Source organism: Saccostrea echinata, unplaced genomic scaffold, assembly GCF_033153115.1.
Source record: "Saccostrea echinata isolate AGI-Se365-2 ecotype Australia unplaced genomic scaffold, CSIRO_AGI_Sech_v1 ptg000054l, whole genome shotgun sequence".
Lineage (NCBI taxonomy): Eukaryota > Metazoa > Mollusca > Bivalvia > Ostreida > Ostreidae > Saccostrea > Saccostrea echinata.
Window position 1 is genome coordinate 37,192,757 of NW_026889803.1, and position 27,971 is coordinate 37,220,727.

Below are 27,971 nucleotides of genomic sequence, written 5' to 3' on the forward strand. Positions count from 1 at the left end.
TGTGCGGGTCTCAAATGCTCTATATCTCATTATGGTCAGCCAACCAAAAAAAGGAGCTTGGTGTGTACCGACTGCTGGGGAGAAGACCCTTTAAGGTATAACTGCGAATATGAAGCTTGGTGTAAAGTTTTCAAAAACTCCGGTCATTCCCCAGGAGATACAGCTTGTACCAAACACGATTCAACTACTAAGGAAATTTTTGCTTTCAGTCGAAAAGATGATGTGACGTCAAATTTCTACCCGTGTGATATCACAGTTTTTGGTATTTCACATGCCTCCGCAGAACATGCTTTCCAATACAGCAAAGTGATGCGAGCAGGTGACATCATAAGAGCATCCACTGTCAAACGCGCTCGACGCCAAACGTATTGGATCACAGGTGACCGTTCCGGATCATTGGTTACAGGAGAAAGACGTCATCGAAGCCAAATTCGATCAAGTGATTGAATTAAGGAAAAGCTGTCCTCTGTTGAGTCATCCACTCTACTTGCTGAAGCCGCCTTTGATGACTATTGGGGGTCTGGACTTTATAAGAAAGATACATTGTACACCGATATGAGCGCATGACCTGGGAAGAACACTCTGGGTCAAATTCTGACGAACATCATGAGATCCAAACGGGGAAACACGGCTCAGAAGACCCAGTCGGTAAGAAATAACAAATCACATAACAAAATCATAAACTTTTACGTGTTAAAACTGTCTGAACTGTAGGTCTTTTTTAAGGACTTATCAAAAATGTATTTTAAAAAAAATTGTAAGGACAAGATATGGTAGTGCCGAATCTGGCCCCATATTTGATGTAAAAATCAGAACACAGTTAAAATTATGATAGTTTGTAGTCAAGAACTTAAAATGATGCTTGTTTTAAAGCCAGCACTAATTTTGATTCAAAGCTTACATGGAGGCCGCAAGAGGGTGCAGAAGTAGGACATTTTTCCGAATTTTCTGGTGAGATTTCATCAAATTTGAGATACTTTTCACTACGGGAAACATAGAGCACAAGCTTGCCTATCAGAGATTTTTATACATACATGTAAGATACATCTGATACTAGTGTATGAAATATATAAATTTGGTAGATAGCCAAGCTTGTGCTCTATGTTTTCTGAAAGAAAATGTCCTGTAAAATCGATGAAAAATTCCATAAAAATGAGAAAATTCAGAAATCTTCTGACCTTCCTGTGACTTCTGTGTATCCCATAACTTAAAACCAATACTCATTTTGTTGCAAGGATGACAACAGGTTTTTATTAATAAACTGTTGCATCATTCTAAAAGACACCCAAAACCAGGGGCCAAAAAGGGGTCTTAGCCTATCTTGTCCTTTATAAACATTGTTAGATCTTTATCATAGTTTTCTTTAGCACAAAATATGTTTATATTCGCATTTTTTATGTGGATGAATAATTTTGAAATATTGTCTGTCAATATCCGAGGACTTAACTCGGACGAAAAAAGGGTTAAACTATATACATGGCTAAATGATACAAAAATAAATGTTATCTTTTTATACGAAACCCATTATGTAGAGAAAAATAAGATTAAATATGACTCAAGATGGTTTGGAAAATCATTTCATTGTTATAGTGACTCATCATTTAGCCGAGTCGTCAGTATTTTATGTAAGAAAGAATTGAATGCAGAAATAGTTGAGAAACATGTTTCGCGTTCCTGGTGCCCTAAAAATAAAGATTTTGTCATATCACGATAGCTTTCGAACGAATTGACTAGTGTTACTTTCACTTCCGTGATTAATGTCTGGAGAATGTTTTCAATCAAGTAATGAGGCTTTTAGAATTTTAGAAATTGGATTGATATCGACCGTGTTTCAAAAATCAAATCAGGTTTGGAAATTTGATATTTTGGATATTTGAAGTAAACTTCTAAAAACTCAAAATGTAAAAAGTGTTTTGGTTATTTAAAATTTGAACGTTTGAATGAAAATTCTATTAGGTTCAAACCTGTTTGGAGATTTGAAAATTTAGATTTTTGAACTAAAATATTAAATTTCAATATACGAACTCAGTTTGAGTTTTTGAAATTTAGAAATTTGAACTAATATATTAAAATTCTAAAAATCTAAATCATGATTTTAGAAATTTGAATTGTTAAGTGGTACACGGACCACAACGCTATTTTTTTTCGTGAAATAACGTACATGTACTCGGACTTTGAATTTAAAGACGATCAAACATTCTTATCCACATAAACCTTTAAGTTTCGGCCGGAGAGACCTGTTCTGCTAGGAAATGTTAGAATAGGTGAGAATACGTCGATTCAGTCTAATCTGATTTTATTACAGCATCCCATGTCTGAGAAAACCTCGACTTTGGCGATTTTCGTTTTACGATCCCTTTGTTTAATCCATAATTTTTAAAGCAGCACTTAATGAAGTACATGTGTCTTCATATAATGTCAAAGTATCATCATATAATGTAAAAGTAGCAGCACATGGTGTTAAAGTATCACCTTATTATGTCATAGTACCCGCATAAAATGTTAACTTTAAGATATCAACATTCATTATTATACCTCATATAAATAATTACTAGTAAAATAGAATCTGATTGGCCAAGACAGTCACGTGAACTTCGTGTTTTCCCTGCAACAAAACTTCGAGTTTCACGATTGTGACGTCACAATGCGGAGACTGAGATGATTACTACTGAGTTAGATTATTTATATCGTTGATTGATTGTGTAAAATATTTATATTTAGAAAAGAGTTTTCATGGGTTTGGTTTGAATGCTACTAGTGTGTAAATCACACTGACTTGTCCCAAAGCTTTTTTTATGCCCCTGGATCGAAAGATCCCATGGGTATATTGTTTTTGTCCTATCTGTCTGTTTGTCTAGCTGTTTGTGTGTTTGTCTGTCTGTCTGTTGTCAACGTTAACCTAGCCCATAACTATTGTGCTGTCAAGGGTAAGGCTTTGATATTTGACATGTGTTCATTATGACAAGACTTTTCCATTGGTACAAAAATTTTTGATCATGTGACCTCAACTGTGACCTTTGACCTACATTTGAAAAACTTTAACATTGGCCATAACTATTGCACTGTAGTCTACGTCCCACTCCAGAATTGTGTTACCATCGTGGGCATAGTGTTTCACAAACACCTTTTTTCTTTTTTTATGAAGCGCAGCTAGTGGTGTAACTTACATTGTTTCATATTATTCTTATCAAATGTTTACTTTATTCATTGGATCTTCATTATATTTCCTGCATTGTGCTTGATTCGGTGTAATAAACAATTTATTGCATGGATGTTCATGCAATAAATGTATAATGTCCAATGATGAAATATCATCACAACATGAATGTTTCCGCATAAGGCAGTTGAGGTTTTCCATATATATCATAAGAAAAATGACTGAATTAATAGCAAGCTTAGCTTATAATGGTCAACTACCTCCGATTATAAAAAAAATCAAACCAGGGTAGGGTATTTCCTATACTATGAACAACGCTAAATGAAAAACAGTTTTAAGTTTGATGAATTTATTAAAGTTGTAATTGTTCTTTGAAAACGATAACAAATAAAAATAAAATCAAAATTAAACAGAGAGTAAAATGTTTCAAAATTGAACTGCATGGAGTACCCTTTTAAATATTGAGTGAAATTGAATAAATAAACAACTGGATTTTATATTATACAAATGTTTACTAGAGTTGAAGGCAACATTGATTATGTTAAATGAAATATTACCCGATGCAGAGATATCTTCGAATTCCTCCCGAAGGGGTAACAAAGTCGATGTTGCCCGAAAACACAGTGAATTATTTTTTATTATATGAAAACCAAAACAAATCAATAAATGGTATTTAGTTTTCATTCATTAACTTTCAACAACTCATTGGAAACAACTTCATTTAAATAAATAATTCGTAATGCATTATTTGCAATTTGATTGTCGTGCTGGTAAATCTTGCCATGATTGTGTTACCTGAGAGTGTCTTTTTTTTATCGTGATTTCATATTTTTTTTTTTTTTTTTTTTTTTTTTTTTGGAAGTTGCGACGGTATCATTACGTCATAATAAATCAATCTACAAATAAGAATCAAAATGAATAAAAATGAGAGTTAACTCTCTTGCCGGTCAAAAGTATACACCTATATAGCATATACCTAGTAGTGTATCAGCACTCATACATGTGTTTAGGACTTATTGAGGCAGTTGCTAGAGCAAGGGCTATATTGCCCTGAGGGCGAGATCACTCTGTCTCGCCCTGTTACTAAGGGGTGTTTCGCCCTCAAATTTCAAATCATTATTCCTTTTTAATTTGTGTAATTTAAGAGTATAATTTCTATTTATGTGTTAAAGGAAGATATTTTGTACACTAAAATTATATCTGAAATTTTAAAACTAATTTAATTATGCTAAAATATTGAGAAAAGTGCGCATAATGATGTTGCTTGTGACGTAAGAGAGGAGGCTCTTGTGCACTTAGAACATATCAACACATCATATTTTATTCTATTATATTCTAAACTCGATCTAGTTTAGAAGTAATTGATTGATTAACAAGAACATTGGGGCACAACGCTCTTCTTAGTTACACTAGCACTGCTATTCTTCGTCAGATACCGTTCACGGTACATTTGTAGCTCAGTCGGTAGAGCGCTCTCTCCGTGATCGGGAGGTCGTGAGTTCGAATCTCGGCCGCGACTGACCTAAGTCGATAAAAAATGGGTAGCAACTGTTCCTTCGCCATGCGCTCGGCACTTTGAAGTGAAAGTTGCGGGTCCTTTGGCACGATAAAGATCCCTCACTGCGCAATGGCCCTGAGTGCCGAGTAATGGTCAAAATTTGAAGCCTTTCACCGGTATATGGTGACATCTCTATATGAGTGAAAAATTCTCGAAAGGACGTTAAACAACATACAATCAATCAGTCTTCGTCAGATTTTTAAAAATATATATATACATTTATTCCAATGAAAAATTGTGACCAACATCACGTCCCACACAACATGGAGTACTTCAATATCAATATGACTTTCATAGCCTTGCAAATATTGTGTAGGAAATTTTTTTCTTTTTTCTTGTATACATGAATAATGTAAAATTTGATCCTTATTTAAGCCATCTCTAAACCAGGGTCCATACTTTAAAAGAAAAAAATGAATTTATATAACTTAATTCGGAATGTTTACAAATTAATGGTTCTACTGTTGTTCTTTTGAAGACTTTCTTTAAAATTATTTTTTACACTGTCAAATGTAAAACTAAGATCCCTATTTTTCCCCATCCCCCCTCTTGGGGGGGGGGCATGATTAAAGCAATTTAGAATCGACACTACCTGCTCTGGGGAAGCTTTCACTAAGGTTTCATTGTCCTAGTCCAATGGTTCTTGTAAAGATTTTTCAAAGATTTTTTTTTTCCTTTGTATTTCAATGAAACTTTGACTCTGTATTGTGGCCCCACCCTACCTCAAAGGACTATGTTTTAAAAAGTAGGAATGTACGCTACCTCAGGAAGCTTTCACAAAAGTTTAATCCTGTCTAGTTCAGTGGTTCTTGAGAAGAGGATTTTTAGAGATTTTTCCCATATGTTTGAAACTTTGATTTTCTGTATTGGCCCCACCCTACCCCAGAAGGCCTTGATTTGAAAATTGTAGAATCCACACCACCTGAGGAAGCTTTCCCTTAGATTTCATTGTTTCTGGTCCTAGCTGTGGTTTTTAAGAAGATTAAAAAAACACATTCCTATATACATGTAATTCAATTTATAACTTTGATTCACTGTTATGGACCCACCTAACCTAATCTATTACATAAAAACAAAAAGAAAACGAAAATGAAAGAAAATACACTGTGAAATGAATAAATCCATATTGAAAAAGTATTTGTATACCTAAAAATTAATTTGTTTATGAAAGAATACACATAACAAATAGTCTCTCTCTCTCTCTCTCTCTCTCTCTCTCTCTCTCTCTCTCTCTCTGTGTGTGTGTGTGTGTGTGTGTGTGTGTGTGTGTGTGTCCCTCTGATTTTAAACATCTTTTAGACATATATATCCTAAATAAAACCATGGATTTCCTGACCCTTTTGGGATGTATAACTGAAGTTCAATGTTTGGCTTAAGAGTTTTTCTGCCCTTTCTACTATACAAAGAATACAACACTTGTTGATCGGTATTCATCAAGTTTTGGTTAAGGAAGTACAACACTGCTTTGTGGTACAATTTTTCAAATTCAAGAATTACTTTTTGACTTCCGAGAAACATTCCACCACCAACCCAAATAAGATTGTTTCTAAATATTTTTAAAGGATCTAAACCCATTGAAACGTCTTTAACGCGATTTATAGCTAATTTATCTGATTCAAAACATGGTGGAGTATTCACTTCAAAAAAATTTTTTCTGCTTGTTATATCTCTAAAATATCCAATATCCAGCCAAACGTAATAAAGAGAGCTGAATATTTGTTTTCTCACTGTATTCGCTACAACGGCATATTTGGCATGTTGAGCTGCAGCATACTCTGGATTCACCGTATTTGGGTGATGTTTCGGATAGCCTGGTTGGCTATAAATAGCTTTTATTTTCCCTGTAAGTTGAAAAGGCCATACATCTGTTCGATTTATCAGATAAATTATTGTAGTATTTATCTGATCAGCTCTTAGTTTCTCCATTAGCTCTTTAAATTCTTTCGAGTCTGTGTATACCACTAAGGGATTCACAAGATATCTAAATGAGGAGGCCCATAAAAAGTAAGTGTTCGTCGAAAAATGTAGTTTGCCTGTTGAACCTTTTTGAAATGTTCCAAGATTCCAAAAGGCCGTAACAACTGTAACATTGGATGTGTTTTCACTGGAATTCACGGAGTTTTGCGACAAATTCATAGGAGAATTTAGGTTCATTGATGAAATTATCCTTTTCAAAACGGTTGATTCTTTACACACCTGTAAAATAAAATGATTTATGCTAGAAATCCATTTTCATTTCAACACTGATAAGAAAAAACAATAAAGAAAGACAAAGGGCACATAAAACATAGAGTTCACATGGCTCCCTATCCAACAAATCTAGGCCAATATAATATCTCCCTTCCAACCCAATTTATCTCAGAGGTCACGAATTACAAAAAAATTTAATCTTCCATACATAAGAGACTTGTAACTTTGAACAACATCTATTGCATTATTCTATTCCAAGGGATGAAGACTAGTAAAATATACAAAGCAAAATTATTCTCTATTGAATAATAATAATAATAATTATTATTATTATTATAATAACTGGAAACTTGTTGCCATGGCAACAAGATGGTCTTCCGTCTTTATTTGTGATATTGTATTCATGGAGAGATACATACAAGTACTAGTTATACAGATACAAAAATACAACTATTGAAGGTTTTATACAAACTGTGAACAAGAGGTCCAATGGCCACATCGCTCACCTGAGCACATTGGCTAGGAAGAGGCAGAAATCAGTTCAGTTAATTTACACTACCTCAGGATGCGTCCATATTAATATAACTAATCATGGCTTTGCTGTTTTTAAACTGAAGAATTTTAAAGATCCCCTCCCCCGTGTTTCCCTATGTAAAATTCTGATCTCTCATTGTGGCCCCATCCTACCCATCCTAAATTTTAAGAAATTCTACACTACCTTTGGATGCTTCTATTATAATACTATGACTAATCATGGCTTGCTGTTCTTGAGCAGATTTTTTCAAGATGTGTCCTATATACATGTATTCTTATGCAAAACTTGGACCCTCTGTTGTGCCCCCAACCCCTGGGGTCATAATTTGAACAAACTTGATTCTACAATACCTAAGCTGCATCTGTATAAATATGACTAATAATGACTTAGTTGTTCTTGAGAAGAAGATTTTAAAGTTTTTTCCTATCCAACGTGTATGATCTTCTTACAAGATATATAAGACTTGTTTTCCTTTTACTCTGAGTAAATGATTTGAATGATTAGTAAGACACCTTTGTCTGAGGGTATATCACAAAGTACTAATTTTTATGCCCGCGTATCGAAGATTCGGGGGTATATAGTTTTTGTCCTGTCCGTCCGTCTGTCTCTCTTACTGTCTGTCTGTCTGTTTGTCTGTTTATCTGTTTGTTTGTCCGCAAAAACTTTAACATTGCCCATAACTTTTGATTGGTTGGAGCTATGGCTTTCATATTTCAGATGTGTATTCATTGTGACAAGATCTTTCTTTGGGTACCAACATATTTGACCTTTTGACCTTGACCTTGGAGTTTGACTTAGTTTTACAAAATTTTACACAACTTTAACCTTCAACAGTTGGAGCTAGGGCTTTCATACTTCACATGTGTAATTCTTGTGACAAGACCTTCCTTTAGATACCAACAACTTTGACCCTTTGACCTTGACCTTAGAGATTGACCTACTTTTGAAAAACTTCAACCTTAATCATAACTTTTGAACAATTGGTGCTAGGGATTTCATACTTCACATATGTAATTCTTGTAACAAATCCTTTCTTTGAATACCAACAACTTTGACCTTTTGACCTTGACCTTAGAGTTTGACCTACTTTTGAGAATCTTTAACCTTGGCCATAACTTGTGAACAGTTGGAGCTAGGGCTTTCATACTTCACATGTGTAATTCTTGTGACAAGACCTTCCTTTGGATACCAACAGCTTTGACTCTTTGACATTGACCTTGGAGTTTGACCTACTTTTGGAAAACTTTAACCTTGGCCATAACTTGTGAACCATTGGTGCTAGGGATTTCATGCTTCAAATATGTAATTCTTGTGACAAGACCTTCCTTCGGATACCAACAACTTTGACCCCTTGATCTTGGACTTTGACCTACTTTTCGAAAACTTAAACTTTGGTCATAACTTTTGAACGATTAATGCTTCAGCTTTCATATTTCACCAGTATATTTCTTGTGAGAAGGCCTTTCCTTGGGCACCATTATTTTTTACCATTTGACCTTGACCTTGATGTTTGACTTACTTTTGAAAAACTTCAACCTTTTCCATATCTATCCAATGGTTGCTGCTAGGGCTCTCATATTTCACAGGTATATTCCTCGAGACAAGACCTTACATAGGGTACCAACATATTTGATTTGCATTTGAGAAAGTTTAACTTTTTGATATAATTTGCCATACGGGGGCATCAGTGTTTCACAAACATCTTGTTTTTTTTTATCTAGAGACGGGGACTGGGTAAGGTACTACTTGCACAATGTTTCTCCACTAGGTACCTATGTAATGGAAAAAGAACGAGATGGTGTTGAATAATTTAGAGAAAACATTCCCTCCGAGGGCCGAAGGCTCGAGTAGATGTTTTCTCTAAACTATTCAACACTATCTCGTTATATATCTTACTTTAATACAATCCCCACTTTGGACCCCAAAGAAACATTTACCTATTCATATATCCAACTTTGCTGTAATACAGTAGGATCTAGCCCATAAATATCCAACAGTAACATAATACAATAGCCTTTTCGAACACCCCTTTTATTCATGGACTAGTGAACATGAAACTGCATGGTGCTAATGTCATTTGTTTCAGATACTTTTGACATGAAAGCAGAAGAAAACTACAAAAATTTGATAAAACGGTTGGAAATTTCTTAATACATATAAGACAAGTTTAATTGATGCAAAGCATATATAGATATATTTAGCATTTTGAAGTTTTTTCACAAAACAGCCCCCCCCCCCCTTCCCAAGCACAGACATAAAAAAAATACAAGTAGAAAAAATACATGAATATGCTTCATATATGCTTTTTACACTTGATTTATTTTAATTTTTGTGTATTTTTATACTCTTATTTTCAGCGATCAATTGTTAAATATTAATCAAGATAAATAATCGGAATGAGATAAAGGATAGGACTATATTATCATAAAATTATTTGATTCAAAGACAAATGCATCTAATATCTAAGTGCTGACAAGTGCTGATACCGGATCGTTAGCACAGTCATGCATGATAATGCTGATCAGTGTGTATCGTAATAAATGTGAAGTGCAGAAAAGAAATTAATTATGTCATTTGTAAATGTAGTGTATTCAAAACAAAACTCAGTTCTTCTTAGACTTTTAACAATTTATTAATCATTTTAGGCACTCAGTTCATATTCGGAAACGCAGTACGTTTTGTTTTTATATATTACAAACACCCGTGTTGGGGAGCAGTTTATGGAGCAACTTTTTATAAAATAATAAATTAATTAATATCTGAAGAGAAATGAAAAACAAACCAAAATGTTATATCAATCATTAAGATTTAGTATTAAGCAAATATTTAGAACTTTTATTCAAAACCTTTTAAGGATGATTTCAATAAGATTTTTTTTTTTCAATGAAACAATGAAAAATAACGTCTCATTTCCCCATGTGCACATTCTAACACAACTACAAATAGATCGGCCGCTGCTGCGGCCGACGATACATGTAATGATGATTTGTTGAGGAAAAGTGTTGGAATCTTATGGAGTTCCATTCGAATAATACTATTACCAGTGCTAAAACAGATGAAAATATGCGGAACCTGCATTAAAAATATTCCATATCAAGATAAAAAAAATAGATGGCTGTCAATTTATTAAATTGTTTTGGGAAGTTCGCTGGAAAAGTATGAGAACAGAAATGAACCTCGAATAATCTGAGGGGATTTGCTGATAACGGACTCCTAAAATTATATTCAGCAACAGGAAATGATGTGGTTTAAGGTTCAAGGTGAAAATGCATTTTTAAGCGTATCAGAAAGGGATGCTTTCAAAATTTAACACCCGAAACATTTCTGTAAAAGTATTGGATATTTTATTGACAGCAAGAGTCTGAAAGTGTGCAAAATTCGGAGGAATTATTTTTGTGAGCATTGGAAGTGCAATTAATTCCAAGTGCATTTGAAATAAATTCTAATAGTTTGACAAAGTCGGAGTAATTGTTATTTTTCATGTGCATTGGAAAATACATTTCAAACATTTTCAACTCTTTTATCCTTTTTGTTCATTTCTTAATTATGTTTCTATGCAGTTGGATAATTGAATATCCAACTGATGGCCAGTTGGATATTTAATTATCCAATTAGTGCTGGATGAATCGGTAAAATATACGTAGACTAATAACAATGGGTGACGTCATTGAAGTTTTCTTAATGATAGATAAGAACCGGTTGTCTCAATCTCCTTCGGATTTATAACACCCAGAACTTACCATCAATTCCTTAGGATACTTGCCACTGTAACTTTTTTACTTTTATTTTGATCTTACCCTTAAGGTTTTTCATCCCTAATAGGACCAATGTCTCCATCCTTAAGTGTCTATCACGAACATAATACTCTTATATTAATTTAAAGCATTTTAGAGTAGAAAAGGATTTACGCAGAGAAAGTTAAAAAATGTAATTAATTAAGCAGGAATTAATTAACAAAGATTGTATTGATGTATATAGCTACAAGCGATTTTTAAAAATTAAAATTCAATTAATAAGAATTTCAATATATACTGTGGTGGAAAGATGCATTAATTAAAACATTAGAAATAGAATGATAATTAAAACGATATTTTTTTTCCAGATTAGTTTTTTTAAATTGATTTTTTTATTGATAAAAAACAGAGGGGGATAACTCTTACCAAAATTTAAGGTCATCAATTAGGACACATCCCACCCTTACATGCTTAAAGTAATAAATGAGAATTGTGTCTAATTATACTAAGCATAACCCCTACACATCTGCTATGTATTCTATTCATTGAATTTGTTGCTATTATGGATAGAATACCTTAACTTCTTTACTGCTGATTCAACATCCAACTTCTTCAGCTAGCTTCTGAATGCCTCAGTTTCCCAAAGCTTTGCCCTGTATACACTTTGGTTTGGCTAGCCATTCCACTATTTTAAGTCAATGCGTTTTACTTAAATGCCCCTTAACCATTACACATATATATTCCTATGTAAAACTTTGACCCACTGTTTGACCCCGCCCTACCCACGGGGGTTATCGTATGAACAAACTTGAATATAGAGTATGTAATGAAGTTTTCACGTAAGTTTTATAGATTTTATTTGCTGACAAGGTCATTGTATCGACCATAGAATTTGCAAAATGTTGACTTTAAACAATACTGTTTATATTCTTGTTTCATCAACTTGTTGTCAATAGCTTGCCTCATTTTAGAGATTGTTCGTACGTAGAGCACGTACCGAATCAATTGAGATACATAAACTCTATATACAGCTGATAATGGTATATTCGAACGTAAATAAGAGAAGTTTACGATAGCGAAGTCATCACGTTTATTATAAAGTTTTGTTGTTATGTTACCATTGACAATTTTTTTCTAGTAAAATATCCAGATATGAAACAGATGTGTCAGACTATGTGCTATCTTTTATTTCGAGTTCAAAGGGGTATATCGAATCAACGTAGAAATCAAAATGAATATTGTTAATTGATGAAACGTCGTCAATATATTTAAATTTTGAATTGTAGACCACAGCAAGAGACTTTTTCTCTTTATGTAGAAATTTCTAGATGAGTTCTGACTCATATGAATACAAAAATAAATCTGCTTATAACGGGACGCAATTAGTACCCATGTGAATTCCGACACATTGTTGACTCAAAAGCTCAAGTATCTTTAAATATCAATTTTGGAGTACTTGTGTGTATAATCAGAATGTTTTTAACAAAATAATTTTTCAAATGACAAGTGACAAGATAAGTAAATTTACGAGTTCCATTTTTTATTGAAAAAGTAGCTGTCTATGATGTCAAAATAGTCTAGACTTCAGTTTAGCATGGGTAATGGTTGTACTAAGTGTCGAAAACTCGAACGTTTGATTTTAATTGATTTTTGTAAAATTCTGTGATTTCAAATTTTCTTAAAGTTCCTTGAAGTTGTTCAGTATCGATATCTGATTTCATCACTTCTCGAATATACTTACAGTACTCCTGAGGTTTCTCCTTCATTGCTGTTAAAATTTTAGTGAGGAGTAAAGAAATATACGATATATGGGGTACATTATGCCTGACTGATGAAGTCGTAAAATCAGTTTTATTATACAGTAAAGATATCTGGGTTTTAATAATTGAGTGTATCAAATAATACAAAGATACTTTTTGCATTTAATATGCACTAGTATGAAATAACGTTGAACATTTGCAAATAATACATATATATATATATATATATATATATATATATATATATATATATATATATATATATATATATATATATATATATATATATATATATATATATGGAGAAAAAATGCAGAACTTAAAAACGTTAAAAAGCATACTTAAGCATATTTACCTTCGTTAATCAATTAAAATAGTAATGGTATAGTGAAATATTAATTAATATACAAAAGCCTTCAAGTTACACTTAAATCAAGTACACTTAAATTACAAGATTTCAAAAAGGCAAAGGTCTATGGAAATTTAATAAAATCACTTTTATATAATAAAGAAAATGTTTAAAAAGGGAAATTTTTATTGCTAGTATCAAACAACAGTATATGACACCTGTTTATAATATGGACAATGTAGCACACATCTCTGTTAATAAAATTTCCCTCCAGATAACGATCGATTATTCTTAGAAACATGAAGGTACAAAAAAGGCTGATGACTCTAATCTAGATAAGGCTAAGGAAGAGTTAGAAAAAATAAGATCAGAAAAATTAAATGATAAGATCAAAGGTAAAATAGATAGAGGAAGGAGATAAACCTACTAAATATTTCTGCAATCTAGAGAAAAGAAACTTCTGTCTTACGAAAAATAATACATGGGGACCAAACAGAATTTATACCAGGTAGAAATATCAGAAAACACAAGAATGATTTATGTTATTATGAATTATACTAAAGTCCAAAATATTCCTGATATGATTTTTCTTATTGATTTAAAAAAAATTTGATACAGTGTCTTGGGATTACTTATGAATATTGAAATTCTTTAATATTAGAGAATCTATTAGAAAAGGGGTTCAAGTCTTTTACAAGAATATTACAACAACAGTAAATCAAGGTGGTGACTTATCAAGATGGTTTAGTAATGGAAGAGGTTTAAGACAGGGAGACCCAATATCCCCTTATTTATTCCTATTATGTGCAGAAATATTGATAATAATATTATGATGTCATGAAAAAATTTAGGGTACTAAAATTGGAGAGGAAATCCAACTAATATCGCAATTTGCAGAATACACCTTCTTTTTTCAAATGGAACTATAAAGACCTTAGAAACAACTTTACAGGAGATTAATTATTTTTTACATTTGTCTGGTTTAAAAGTTAGGATATACGAATTGGTAGCAAAGGGTTTTGTGTTGAAAAGCTACTGAATAATACAGAGCTGATTTGGGGAGGTAAATCCTTTCAAGTTTAAGGAATAGAATTTAATGTTGACTTATAGCAAATGCTGAATGCAAATTACAATTCCAAAATAATGTTTATTCGAAGTTTATTAAATCATTGGGGAAGAAGGAATCTCACACCATTAGATCGAATAACAGTCATCTAGTTTCTAGCTATTTAAAAAATAGTTCCTTTGTTTATTTCCTTAGCAACCCCACTTAAATATATTTTTAAAAATCTAAATCATAACTTTTTTGATAGAGATGTGTGCATGTGAATATATGTCCATGTACAGTGTATGTATTCTTGGAAAAATTTTTTGAAGTAGTTAAATTCATTTGTTGTTGTCGTTGTTTTATATATATATTTATTTTATAGCGAAAATATACGAGACTGCTTTCTGGGACTGCTTTTGGGCTGCTAAAGCAGTCCCAGAGCGGTCCCACAGGAGTCCCACAGCGGTCCAAAAAACGGTCCCAGGGGTCTCAGAAAGCAGTCCCAGTAGGCGGAGTTAATAATTTAATGGACGAAGCTTAGTCATAACTGAGATTACACAGTGTATCAACAAACAATGTCAGTAATATAAAGGCAGTTGAAATTAAATGATGCACTTCTATTTTTAGGAGAAAAAGTGTTAGACATGTTACATGTACAGGATATTAACAATTCTTATGTGACAATTATTTTTGAATAAATTACAGTATATATAAGAGAAATAAATAAATAATAATAATAAAAGTAGAAAAGAGACTTTCACATTAAATACACTATAATCTGTAGCATATTAATTTTAAACCAAATTAACTATTGTTTATTAATTTTTATTTATTGATAATGGTTACCATATGTATTTTTTTCATAGAAAATTAATCATGTGCTAAATAAAATGAATGGCTTATTTTTAGACTAGAATTTAATGACTTTGAAATAGATTCTAAATTTATAGAGCAAGGCCTATTCCCATATTACTCCGTGTACGTTTTTCATTGACGTTGAAGCTTGAGAAAATATGCATGTGTATCATGAATCTGATACATGTACTAGTGAATTTTTATCAAATTTTGCTTACTAATATATTCTGGCTATCATTTTCATTGACTTGTCGATATAATTATTGTAAGAATCTAAACGCAACATAAAACATTTCACTAAAATATATCCTGGGCCCTTACATCAGTGTGCATGTACATGTAAATCACGCAAGTGACTACCTCAAATATTTGAGAAATAAATGATCCTGAAATACATTTATACCATATTAATTAAAACAAGGGTTTTGCCTTGTAAAGAACGAAATAAATGCCATTTTTGAGCAGCATGGTTAGTGATGTGTAACAATGATACCCAAATAACACGCGTGGACTGTCTGCTATTCATGCTCAAAGGTGATTGAAAACTTAGCCAGGTGTTTACCCATTTTATACACCGTGTACGGCTTTTAAGGTGAAATATCCCTCTGCTCGAAAATTTCATCAATTTTTTTTTTTACAATTCCCAACACTGATTTTTATCAATAGCAATAGTATTAGATTCAAATGGAAAATAGTTTGAAGTATGAAGTGTTGCTTACTTTTTCAGAAATTAATATTATATATAATCATGATATGAAGAAAATTTGATATATTGAATAGGAAGATCAATAATTTTTTATCTTACTCTAAAATTAAGAAATGAAGTATATAATTATGAAAAAATATATACTATCATACCTATCTAATTCACATTAAAATCAGAATATCACAGTGTTTTCTGTGCTTGTAAAATAAAAATACATCCATCTACAAGAGTTATCTTTCCATCTACAGGATTTATCGTTCTTCAAAATATTTTTAGTGAAAAAAAAAATTAATTAATTAATCGTAAAAAGTCTGGTTAGTCTGAACCTGAAATTTCTGTAACAATTAAAAGAATTATATGTTAAGAGAGAGGAATATGTCAATTTTAACAGTTTAAAGGAAACGAGTATAAATGTTTTAGGTAAAGTGTTATAAGTAATTAATAAAAAATATAAGCAATAGAAAATAGAAATCAATATTTGTAACTTATTTCGGATTTAAATGAGTTAACTATATAATGGTCCTCATTATTAAACTTTCATAAGACAATTCAATGAAATTCTTGGATTTATTTCATTGGAAAGTTATTTCTCTTATCAGAGGGATATTACACCTTAATCGGCCAGACAATGTAGTTGTTACGTGTATCTTGTTTTTCCTTAAACGTTCACAAAAAGAAATGAGAAATAAAACACAGATCTTGATATTTTCAACCATATTAATTTAAAAATATAATTTCATACATGTATGTTTAGTAAAACGTTGTTATAAGTTAAAAATTAATCCGGGAAAAAAATCAACGAATAATTGCTCATTATTTTTTGTTTGTATGAGGGGAGATTATTTCATAGAAAAAGATTGTCTTTATTTGAATAAATAATTAGGTTTTATTCTGAAGCGGTAAAGAAAACGGCATTGGATGTTTTTCCCCGTGATAGCTGTCTTTACAGTATTTCCAGTGCAGCATATCGCTTTGAATATTTTAAAACTAGAATGCCGTGATTGTTTCCTTCTTAGGACATAGAATAATGTAAACTTTGAGTACATAATTTAAAAGCTTTAATTAATTACATAAATTGTTTAGTTGCAAACACCTGCACCTGCGGATTTAAAAAAATCATTTTCTGACTTCTATTTTTTTAACTGGCAAAGTATCTTTTTATCATTTCCAAAATTTAATTAATTTTTCTAATTCATTTTACACCGCTTTGGTGCGAAATCGGCGGTTGATGTATATTAATATCCCATTTTCCTTCAGTAGCTAACCGCACTTGTTAAATTTTTGGAAAATCCTTGTTGGTTTTACAACTTCTCTGCTGAAACTACTACACAAAATAAAACCTGCAAATTCAGAATACACAAAGGGCGGGCTTTCTTGTCACTCGGAATCATTTTCACGCATGGGTGAACAAAGCAGTCCAAGAAAGCAGTCCCAGGGACTGCTGGGACTGCCGGATTTGCTTTCCCACAGCGGTCCCAGAGCAGTCCCAGAGCAGCCCCACAGCGGTCCCAGAGCAGTCCCAAAGCAGTCCCGGGGGCTGTTTCTGGGACTGCTTGGGTGTCAGGTTGGGTCTGGTTGGTACTGTACTTTCTACACTGTTTTATGGGGTTTTTTTTTTCTATTTCATTCAACACAAAAACTGAAATATAGTAAAGAATACATCTCGACATCCCCCTTGCATATTGGTACCTAATTATTAAAAAAACAAAACCAAACGATAAATAGATTTTGTTTTAAAAAATGCAGTTCTCAAAACAAAATATCGATCATTGTGTGATTTCCAATGAATATCCCAGACTCATAGACCTTGACTGTCATATTAATGAGAATTGAGAACAATTCAACCCCATCTTGAATTGAATGGCATATGTGGCATGGTTTTTGAGATTGGAAGGAATTTCATGAAGTTTTCTCCTAGACTCTCAGTAGTAAATAAAATTAATAAATACTAGCTAGTATTTAATCAACTTTGATCAACTTAGCCCTAAACCGTGGTGACTAACCAGTGGACACATCATTTCACTATTTGCTTGAGTTCTCATAGCTAATTGTTAGCATGCATTTAATTTGTTTGCTAAATGTCCAAAAAGATTTTAAAAGGTATAATAATTTTTAATTAATGATATAATAATAAACAAGGATTTTATATCTACTATATTATTAAATAGTTTAGTGTAAAACTAAATGTACAGACAGAATTTTATGATTAGGGATCAAATTTGGTAATTTATTCGGAAAATTGTCTCGAGAGTTCGTTCTCTTTGAATAAGTTCCACACAATTTGCATATATTTTTCAAAATGTAATGTTTAATATATACAGCAATGGTCTCTACAACTGCGAACAGTTTTATCAGAATAAATTATTGTCTTTGTCTTTGTTTAGCCTTTTCTGATAAATTCCGAGATAGTAAATACCATTTTCACCATTTGTTATGTTGTACATTTCAATGCTGACATTTTGCTGATTTGAAGGCTGAACGTTTACTTGAAAAGGAGAAGATGTTATTAATAATTCCTCATCTCTGCAAAAACTAGTGCAGATTGATGAATTAATTCTATTAAAGAAAAAATTAAAGTCTTTGACTTGATAATCTACTATTTAGAAATTGTAAAAACAATTTTACTGTTGTTATAAATAAAGACCTTATCTTATCTCCACGAGAAAAAATGAATATACTCACTGGCATATAAAAGTCAAATTTCCGTTCAAACACAACTACATTTATATAAATTATAGTTCCAAATATCACCGATGTCAAGAATATCATGCCTTTCACTTTGCCAATTCTGTAAGACCGTCGTATTTTGTTAAGTAGTGAAGTCAGTGTTCTCCTCATTCCGTAGCATTAGCAGGGATGGAGGAAATCATTATCATGCAACATAGATATAAAGCCGAGAAGAAGAGTTAGTCTGATAAATCAGCCCTTCCTTACGGTGTTCCGCAATATATATTTATCGTTCATTTATGTACCAAGCTACCTAAAAATGTCAAATGAAATCACACGAGACTTCCCGAGAAAAGTGCGAGATTTAAAGCTTTGGTCACTATTTGCGTTTCTTACCATATCATTTACTCTTAAATCTTGCGTTATTTTTCTCCTCTTAAATATTCATAATTATCATTATAATTTCCTCTTAATTATTTATAACTAGGAGCGTGATAGATAAGCAAAATCCCATTAATCTGACAGACTCTTGTTTTCAGTTGTATGTGAAGTGTGGTGGTGTGTAGTAGTAGTAGTGCAATTATACATCCTGCCTCTATCCCTGATAATGAAACAAGAGTTGGGAACACTGACTTTCAAATAAACAGGCAAACTGGAGCACTAAAGACGGTCATACGTATATATGAATTAAATGTTCTTCTCTACTCAAAGATGTCTACAAGCAAAATGATTGCACGATTATAACGAGCAGCTAGCACTCTGTCCACTAGAAATCCTTAGGAGACGTTAACACTGCAACGGAAGAATTTGTCGTTTACATTGTCTCTCGTGATTCCGTTATCTTGAAAATTGACTTAGTTTATCGAGATAAAACGTCTGTTTGGTTGTTTGAATATCTAGGCAACACTGGTCGTGACCCTCTTATCTGGCTATACTTTTACATAGGAAAAGGTTTATGGAGTCACATGTTTTCACTTGGAGGAGAATGCACACCTTTAAAGAGACATGTGAAAGAATTCAGGGTAAGTTAATAAAAATTGTCAAGTTGAAGATGCTCTCTCTCTCTCTCTCTCTCTCTCTCTCTCTCTCTAAGTGTATACATGTAGTGTGTTGTCAAATATAACAGTTTTTCAAACTATATTTCTGAGGACTTTTAGTCCCCCCCCCCCCCCCCCAAAAAAAAGATGTTGCACAGTGTACATAACGCATTCCAAAATCGAATTTAAGCATTTTGCCCTCAGGTATTGACAAAATCTTACAAAAAGTTTTGTATTTATTGATCAGACTGCGCAAAATCAGCATTTTTCAAATATAAAGGCGATCTTGGGTCACAAACAAAATGAAATGTAAACATTTTAGAAAATACTGATAATACATATTCACAACAAAAGGAAACTTTTCATGTTGATGATAGCGAGGCTCTACGGAGTATATTTCCCCTCAAAGAAAATCACAATATTGGACGAAAGTTTAACATTGAAATGTATAGGAAAAAGTCTTTAAAAATCTTTTTCTCAAGAACCACCAGGCCAGAGTAGATGAAACCTATGTAAGCTATCTGAGGAAGTGTTGATTCTAAATTTTCCAAATCATGACCTCTGGGTATAAGATGGCGCCACAATAGGGGATGAAATTTTTCATATTGAATTGTATATATAAAAATCTTTTATTCAAGGCCAACTTGGCAGGAAAAGCTGAAATTTGTGTGCAAGCTTTCTGTGGAAGGGTTAACTCAAACTTGTTCAAATCATGGTCCCGGGGGTACAGAGGAGCCACAATAGGGGATCAAAGTTTTACATTAAAATATATTTTTCAAAAATAAAAAATCCTCTACCCAAGAACTGCTAGACTAGAAAATACAAAACTTATGCAGAAGCTTTCCGTTTATTCTTAATTATTTAAATCGTAGACTCCAGGGATAGAGTTCGTCCACAATAAGAGATCAATTTTTTTTACATTGAAGTATTTAAGAAAGTATATACGAAAAAAAAACTTTAAAAATCTTAAGTACCACTAGACCAGAAAAGATGAAACTTATGTTAAAACTTCCTGGGGTAGTATAGATTCTAAGCTGTTCAACTCATGTTAGGTTGGAGCCAGAATAGGTGATTTTTAACATTTAAATGTTTAGGGAAAAAAAACTTTTAAATCTTATGAACCACTGGACCAGAAAAATGAACATTTTGAGAAAACCTCTTTATATGATGATGTAGATTATTAATTGTTCAAATCATTGGCCCGTGGGATAGCGTGGGACCACACATGGCCCTAGGAACCGGGGGCAACGTGGGGGGTGCCCCTGATAATTATGCCGATATATAGAATACTACAGAAAACATAACTAATATATGCTTGTGCCCCCTCAATAATAAAGTCTGATGACCTTTTAAGCTCACCTGAGCCGAAGGCTCAAGTGAGCTTTTCTAATCAAAGAGTGTCCGGCGTCCGTCTGTCGTCTGTAAACTTTTCACATTTTCGACTTCTTCTCAAAAACCACTGGGCCAAATTCAACCAAAACTTGCCAGAAAGCATCCTTGGGTGAAGGAGATTCAAGTTTGTTCACAGGAAGTGCCGTGCGCTCTTTCAAGGGGAGATAATTAAGAATTAGTAAAAATCTTCTTCTCAAGAATCATTGGGCAAGAAAAGATAAAACTTATATAAAAGCTTCATTATATACTCCAGGTTCAAATTTGTTCATATCATAACCCCTGGGGTAGGGCGGGGCCACAAGAGGGGGTCAAAGTTTAACATAGGAGTATATAAGAAATTTATTTAAAATTCTTCTTCTCAAGAACAACTGAGCCATGATTAGTCATATTATTATAGAAATATCCTCAGGTAGTGTAGATTCATGTTTGTTCCAACCATGGCCCCTGGGGGTAGGGCAGGGCCACTACACGTGGGTCAAAGTTTACCATAGGAATATGTAGGAAATATCTTTAAAAATCTTCTTTTCAAGAACAGCTAAGCCATGATTAGATTTATTAATATAGAATATCCTCAAGTAGTGTAGATTAAACTTGTTCCAATCATGACCCCTGGGGTGAGGCAGTGCCACAAGAGGGGGGTCAAAGTTCACCGTAGGAATATTAAGGAAATATTTTTGAAATTCTTCTTTTCAAGAACAGCTAAGCCATTATTGGACATATTAATACAGAAGTATCCTCGGGTTGATTAAAGTTTGTTCCAATCATGACCCCTGGGGGTAGGGCAGTGCCACAACAGGGGAGGTCAAAGTTTACCACCGGAATATATAAGAAATATCTTCTCAAGAACAGCCAAGTCATTATTATACATATTTTGATACGGAAGTATCCTCAGGTAGTAGTATATTTTCAAGTTTGTTAAAATCATGACCACTGGGGGTAGGGCAGGGCACAACAGTGTGCAAGGTTTACATATGAATGTATAGGTGTAATGGTTAAGGGGCATTGGAGTAAAACGAATTGAAGACTTCAAATAGTGGAATGACCTGACAACCCTTGAAATGGACTAGCTTAAGGGTATATAAGGCAAAGCTTTGGGAAAGTAGGCATTTAAGAAGGTAGCAGAAGAAGGTGCATTATGAATCAGCAATAAAGAAGTTAAGGTAATTCATCCTAATAGCAAAAGATTCAATGAAATTGAATACATAAAAGATGTTTAGGTGTTGAATACTCAGTATATTTAGACATATTTCCCATTTATTACTATTGGACTTTTGCGAGAAGCGCTGACTTTTACAATCGGCGGCCTACTTTTGCACTAGGACAATATACGGAAGCTCTTTTGCAATATAAATATAAGCATAACAATTAATTAAACCATAATAATGAACCATTTCAAAGCACATATTATGTTGTCTAGGAAGGGAACGGAAACCACCCTACCCTCAACCCCCTCCTTTCCCACTTTGACCAACTCTTTCTTAGTTTTCCTTCTGGAATGCTTTTTTTCTTCTTTATTTGATTCCTTCAGAAAATGAGATTGAAAGGAGATACTACCCCTCACAAATAAGGTAATTTAAGTAATGTTATTCTGTCTCCCATTATTTCTTGCGTTGATTGCATACCGGTAAATCATATTAGTGCCCCTAACACCATACCTATAACCACTATTAAGGCTTTCTTGTCTATTGTCAATTCCGCACCCCCATACATAAGGCATCTTTAAATGTCAAAGTAAGCCGTCGACTGTAAAAGTCAGTGCTTCTCGCAAAAGTCCATTAGCATATAAGGGTGGGATGTGTCCTAATTCATGACCTTGAATTTCTGGTAAGAGTTGTTTCCATCTGTTTTTAATTAATAAAACAATCAATTTTAAAAATCTTACCTGGTATAAAAAAATCATTTTCAATTGTCATTCTATTTTTAATGTGTTTGAGTTCATTTTTTCTCTACAGTATTCATTGATATTCTTATTATTTGAATTTTTATTTTTTTAAAAAAATGCTCCATAGACTTCAATGCAATCTTTGTTAAGTACTTAATTAAGATCTGGGTGTAGTAAATCTGAAGAAAATTGAGACAACTGATTCTTATCTATCAATGGGAACCTAGGGGAGAAACTCAGTGCAAGTAGTACCTTGCCCAGTTCCCATCTCTAGATGAAAGAGAAATTTAAGTACTATGTGTCATAACCTCTAACATAGCTGTCCAATCATAAACTCAGACAGAGTAAAAAAGAAAACCAATATATCTCTTTTAAGAACCTGATCATACAAGTTACATAGGAAATATCTTTGAAATCTTCTCAAGACCAACTAAGCCATTATTAGTCATATATATATACAGAAGCAACCTTAGGTATTGTAGAATCAAGTTTGTTCAAATCATGACCCCAAGGGGTTAGGGCACAACAGAGGGTCAAAGTTTTGCCTAAGAATATATCGGAATCATCTTGAAAAAATCTGCTGCTCAAGAACAGCAAAGCCATGATTAGACATATTATTATAGGAGCATCCACAGGTAGTGTAAATTCAAATCTGTTCAAAGGATGAATCGTTTAAACGTCCAAATCTGGCCCCCCGACAATTTACAAAAAATTGAATTAAAGATTTTCTACATATTTTTGCCTCAATCTTTCCATCAAACATTGTAGTTTATTAATTTCAATTTCAATTTTTACTTCCTTGCACTGTAATTAGGTATTTATTTGATTAATATATCAGGGGTATGTTGTTTACATCGATTTCTCATAGACTTTAGGCCACACCCCCATTTTGCAAACCCATTTTATATATGAGCGCATGGATGTTTCAAGTTGTCGTAAATATGGTCAATGTAAAGAGTTATACTAGTCATTAACATTCATGAAAGAAATTGAAACAGTCTTGCGCTCATTTGCTATTTTCCAAAAAGGTGCAAAATCACGGGTGCTTGTCTCCATAGTAAAGGCACCTTGCTTACAAATTTCAACCCGTCTTTGACCTCATGAATAACAAAGCACTGAACACGTGGCTCAAATCTATTCACTTCCACGCTTTGAGCACACCTATGCGACATTGTGTCTGCGAGCTATCGATGGTCAAATCATTTTTTAAATGGGTAATTAAAATTCTGGGAGAAAACATTTTATGATTAAGATGTGTTAAGATTTTCAGTCGATTTTGTTTGATTTTTTTCGGTATCTATCAATTTATTTTGAAGGCCTGTAACATATAGCTCGCACTTACTGCTTGTGTCTCATTAATACAGAATTTTAAAATTTAAATTACTGTGGGTACATATTATACATTTGCCCTTGTCCCTAAATATATATCAGTGCTCCGTTCATTGACTTGGAAGATATGAAAGATTTTTTTCAGTTAAAACTGTCATTAATTTTATAGTCCGTTATTTGAAAAACACCAATTCATCATATCGTTAGAAAAATAAATTGCTTGTTACAAGTGCACAAATGCATACTTCCAATAGAAGAAACCTTCAGGGAAAGAAACTGAAGTACGGAGCGCTCAAAAAAACCTGTGTATCGGATGAAAAGTCACTGGATGAATACATTTGCACAAAAAGCACCCCTAATTTGAATAGAGGGAAGCTACGGCTTTCTTCTGAAGCAAATGCTATAACTTTTTACATCGGCACAAAATTTCACAATTTTTTTTTGTTTTTTTGTTTTTTTTTGTTTTTGTTTTTTTTTTTTTGTTTTTTTTGTTTTTTTTTTTTTTGCAGATCATGTAAAAAAAGGGGTCCATGTTCGCAGGTATTTTTAAATCATAATGTTTAAAAGCAAGAACATGCATTTGTATGGCCCTTTCACATGTCAGATCAACGTAGATATTAGTAAAAAAATGAAATGAATGAAAAAGGGCGTTGAAAATACCTCGGAGTGATTTATTATTTATCTTACTATCAAAAAGTACAGGAGTGGATTTCGACAATTAATGAATTCCTAAATGAGGAAGATCATATTAACTTGTCTGGCATGAATAAACAGGATTTTTGAAACAATGCAATTTGGACTGTACAAAGTACACTGACACTGATGTTTCTTTATCCACCAGCGATGATACTGAATTTAAACTGACGTTTAATTAACAGTTAAATTTTCACTTTCTTGACCATTTATTTTTTATACACCGAGTGTAGTTTTATATCATAATTCAACCGCCTACGTGTATTTGTTGTAGCACTAGGATTTTGCAAAATTATATATATGTATGAAAAATTTCTAATTATGTAATAAGCTTGAATGGCTTAATTATCTCTTTTTCAAAAAAAAAGTTTCTTTAAAATATGAAAAATAGTATATTTTTCGTTATACGTTGTCTCCAAATTCCACTGTGTATTTGATGTATAAAGAATTTAACGAAATTCTAGTAAATCATTTCAAATACGACTCGTAAGTTAAGCAGAAAAAAATCAAAATTAAGCCAGCCAAATTAAAAATGTATGCTTATATTTTGTCGGTCTCTAGCATGAAAAAAGGCTTTTTAGGTGTCAGTTAATCATAAAACTTAGTACACCTCGAACACACGCTAATGTATTCATACTAATCGCACGCTTGATAGACGCTCCGCCTTCTCATTCAAATAATACAATGACCTACAAAGCTGTAATGGCGAAACCGGGATTTTACAGTGAAGTATACGATTTTATTTAATCGATATAATGTATATATGGAAAGTCTCTTTCCCCAAAAAATCTTTTATGGGTATCTATGCAGACTATTCTTGAAGACTTTAGCTATAATATAACAATGTTCTGATTTGAAAAGGTAAAATTCTGCATTTAAAAAGGGGCTAGAAAGCAGTGTTATGAAGATTCATTCTTTAGGATGGGTAGGGTGGGGCCAGAATGAACAATCAGGGTTTTACATGGGAATACATAGGAAAAAATCTTTAAAGTTCTTTTATTTAAGAACAGCAAAGCCATAATTACTAATATTGATATAGAAGCATCCTGAGGTAGTGTAACTTCAATTCCCCCATCCCCTTTAAAACTTTTCAATATACAGAACTGATTTCTGCTTCTTCTTAGCCAGTGTGCTCAGGTGAGTGATGTTGCCCAAAAGCCTCTTTTTGAGGGGTGGCCTTGTCAAAGAATATTTGATTGTTGATAGTGCCCCCAAACTGAAAATGTATGGTTGTGTGGGTGTGCCCCTCAAACTGAAATTGCTTCTTACGGACCTGCCACAACAGGAGATTTATATTGAAATATGTAAGGAAAATCTTTACAAATCTTCTTATCAACCACTGGACCAGGAAAAAATAAACACTAATTAAAAACTTTTTGACATGAAGTATATATATGAGGGTTGTCCAAAAAAGTCGTAGACAACGTTTATAACTTTGTTAACGTTCAACAAATACTAACCAGGGATAAAATCTCGAATGATTTCCGTATGTAACCATTACAATTGCATTTGTTTCTCTTGTAAAATGTACATGTAGTACGTAAAACTCAAATTTATATCAGTGACACCAGAAACAAAATCTTAATAATAAGTCGAAATTTTGTTTGGTGTCGATTGGTGTCGTAATTTTTAAAGTGTTGTTGTAATTGAGTTTGCTGCAAATGACGTCGTCAAACGCGTTCGCGTGATGTTTTGTTTTCGTATGGTTTGACCACTTCAGAAACGGAAAAAAGGAATACAGAAGTGACATTAAACACTAGAACGCTAGTACTATAGAGAAGTGTGTGTGTGAGGGGGGGGGGGGAGGGGGGGTTCGCCCATCTTCTTTCATGAGAATTTATGTATATTTTTTCAGCAAGAAAATTGCGGTAAATATTCTAGCTTATAAAAAGATAAATTGTGGACAAAGTAATTAATTTACCTTTCTTCTTGGAGTACAGATATTTTGACCTTTTAAACACTACTTAGCAGACATCAAGATATGCGTCTACCAAGTGCCGATCTTGACCTGAAAAGGACAGAGAAATTAATCTAGATTTAAAGGGACCTGGGCAAATTTGCATTGTTTGCAATTTAAATTTCTATTTTTATTAAAAAATAACCAGTTTATTGAATTTACATGGAAATTAGCATTAAATGACAACAACTCTCTTCATAACATGCGATATGAAGAACAGCACGTCAAACAATTGTGATTGTAAACAGGGAACGAGCTCTGTTATTGTTTATGTTTACGTATTGTCTGGTGCGTTTTTGTTTACTCTGCACACATTACTATGCATGGGCTGACAATACTGGTGAGTTGGTTTTGCTTTCTCACATTTTCACTCTGAATTTTCTAAATAATATTCTTCATATTCTTCATTCATACACAACAGAATTTCTACTTTTCTTACAGTCTGTAAGTATTATGGATAAAGTTTACTTCTTGGAAGTGCATGGGAATGCGTCAATCAAACGTGTTCCAAAATACGTAGTTTTGATAATTTCCATATTAATATGCTGTTATTATATTTCGGTGTAAAATGCACTATCAACATATAAGTCATGATATTATACTGAAAATTTAAGAACCCTCTCTACACTGCACACTAAAGAGTTCTGATTCTATTGTATTTTTATGCAGTTAGAGTGATTTTCCCTTAGCTCAAATTCCAATAAATGGAAATTAACAGTATATTACCCAATTTGTAATCAATTCAAGTATTCTTAACATTTCAGAAGGCCAAGATAAATTAACTGAACATGTTATTTACATTTATTTTCTCCATGGAAGAAAACAACAGTAATTTCTGTTCTTGATACTGTGTTGTGTTTTAACATTTTTCCTGGGGGTAAATGCCACGTACCATATATTGAAAATTAAAAAGATAAGATCAAAATTTACACCTTTATTCAATATAATTTTCTTAATGCCCAAAAAGCATTTTGCAATGGTGTAGAGAGGGTCCTTAAGAAAGTATTAACTTCAAATCTGTGTCCAAGCTCCTTTAAATAGATTTTAAAAAGATGTGAAAAATTAATTATATTCTTTAGGAAAATACGTTACTACTGCTGTGTTTACATACACAGTAGATCA

At 32.8% G+C, this 27,971-nt stretch overlaps 1 protein-coding gene across 1 annotated transcript; it reads right to left on the reverse strand.

The window, feature by feature from the left end:
- Positions 1 to 5,999: 5,999 nt before the first annotated feature.
- On the reverse strand, positions 6,000 to 18,669 carry LOC133171765 (uncharacterized). The gene is made up of 2 exons (XM_061306564.1): positions 18,575 to 18,669; positions 6,000 to 6,911 (listed from the first exon to the last, which is right to left on the reverse strand). Exons 1-2 carry the CDS (start codon positions 18,659 to 18,661, stop codon positions 6,000 to 6,002), a joined length of 999 nt encoding a protein of 332 aa, XP_061162548.1. The 5' UTR covers positions 18,662 to 18,669.
- Positions 18,670 to 27,971: the final 9,302 nt, after the last annotated feature.

Excerpts from the sequence above, each read along its gene's own strand:
- LOC133171765 (XM_061306564.1), bottom strand. The coding sequence starts at position 18,661 with ATGATATTCTTGACATCGGTGATATTTGGAACTATAATTTATATAAAT. Across the intron at positions 6,912-18,574 it reads AATTTGACTTTTATATGCCA|GTGTGTAAAGAATCAACCGT; the intron begins GTGAGTATATTC and ends TTTATTTTACAG.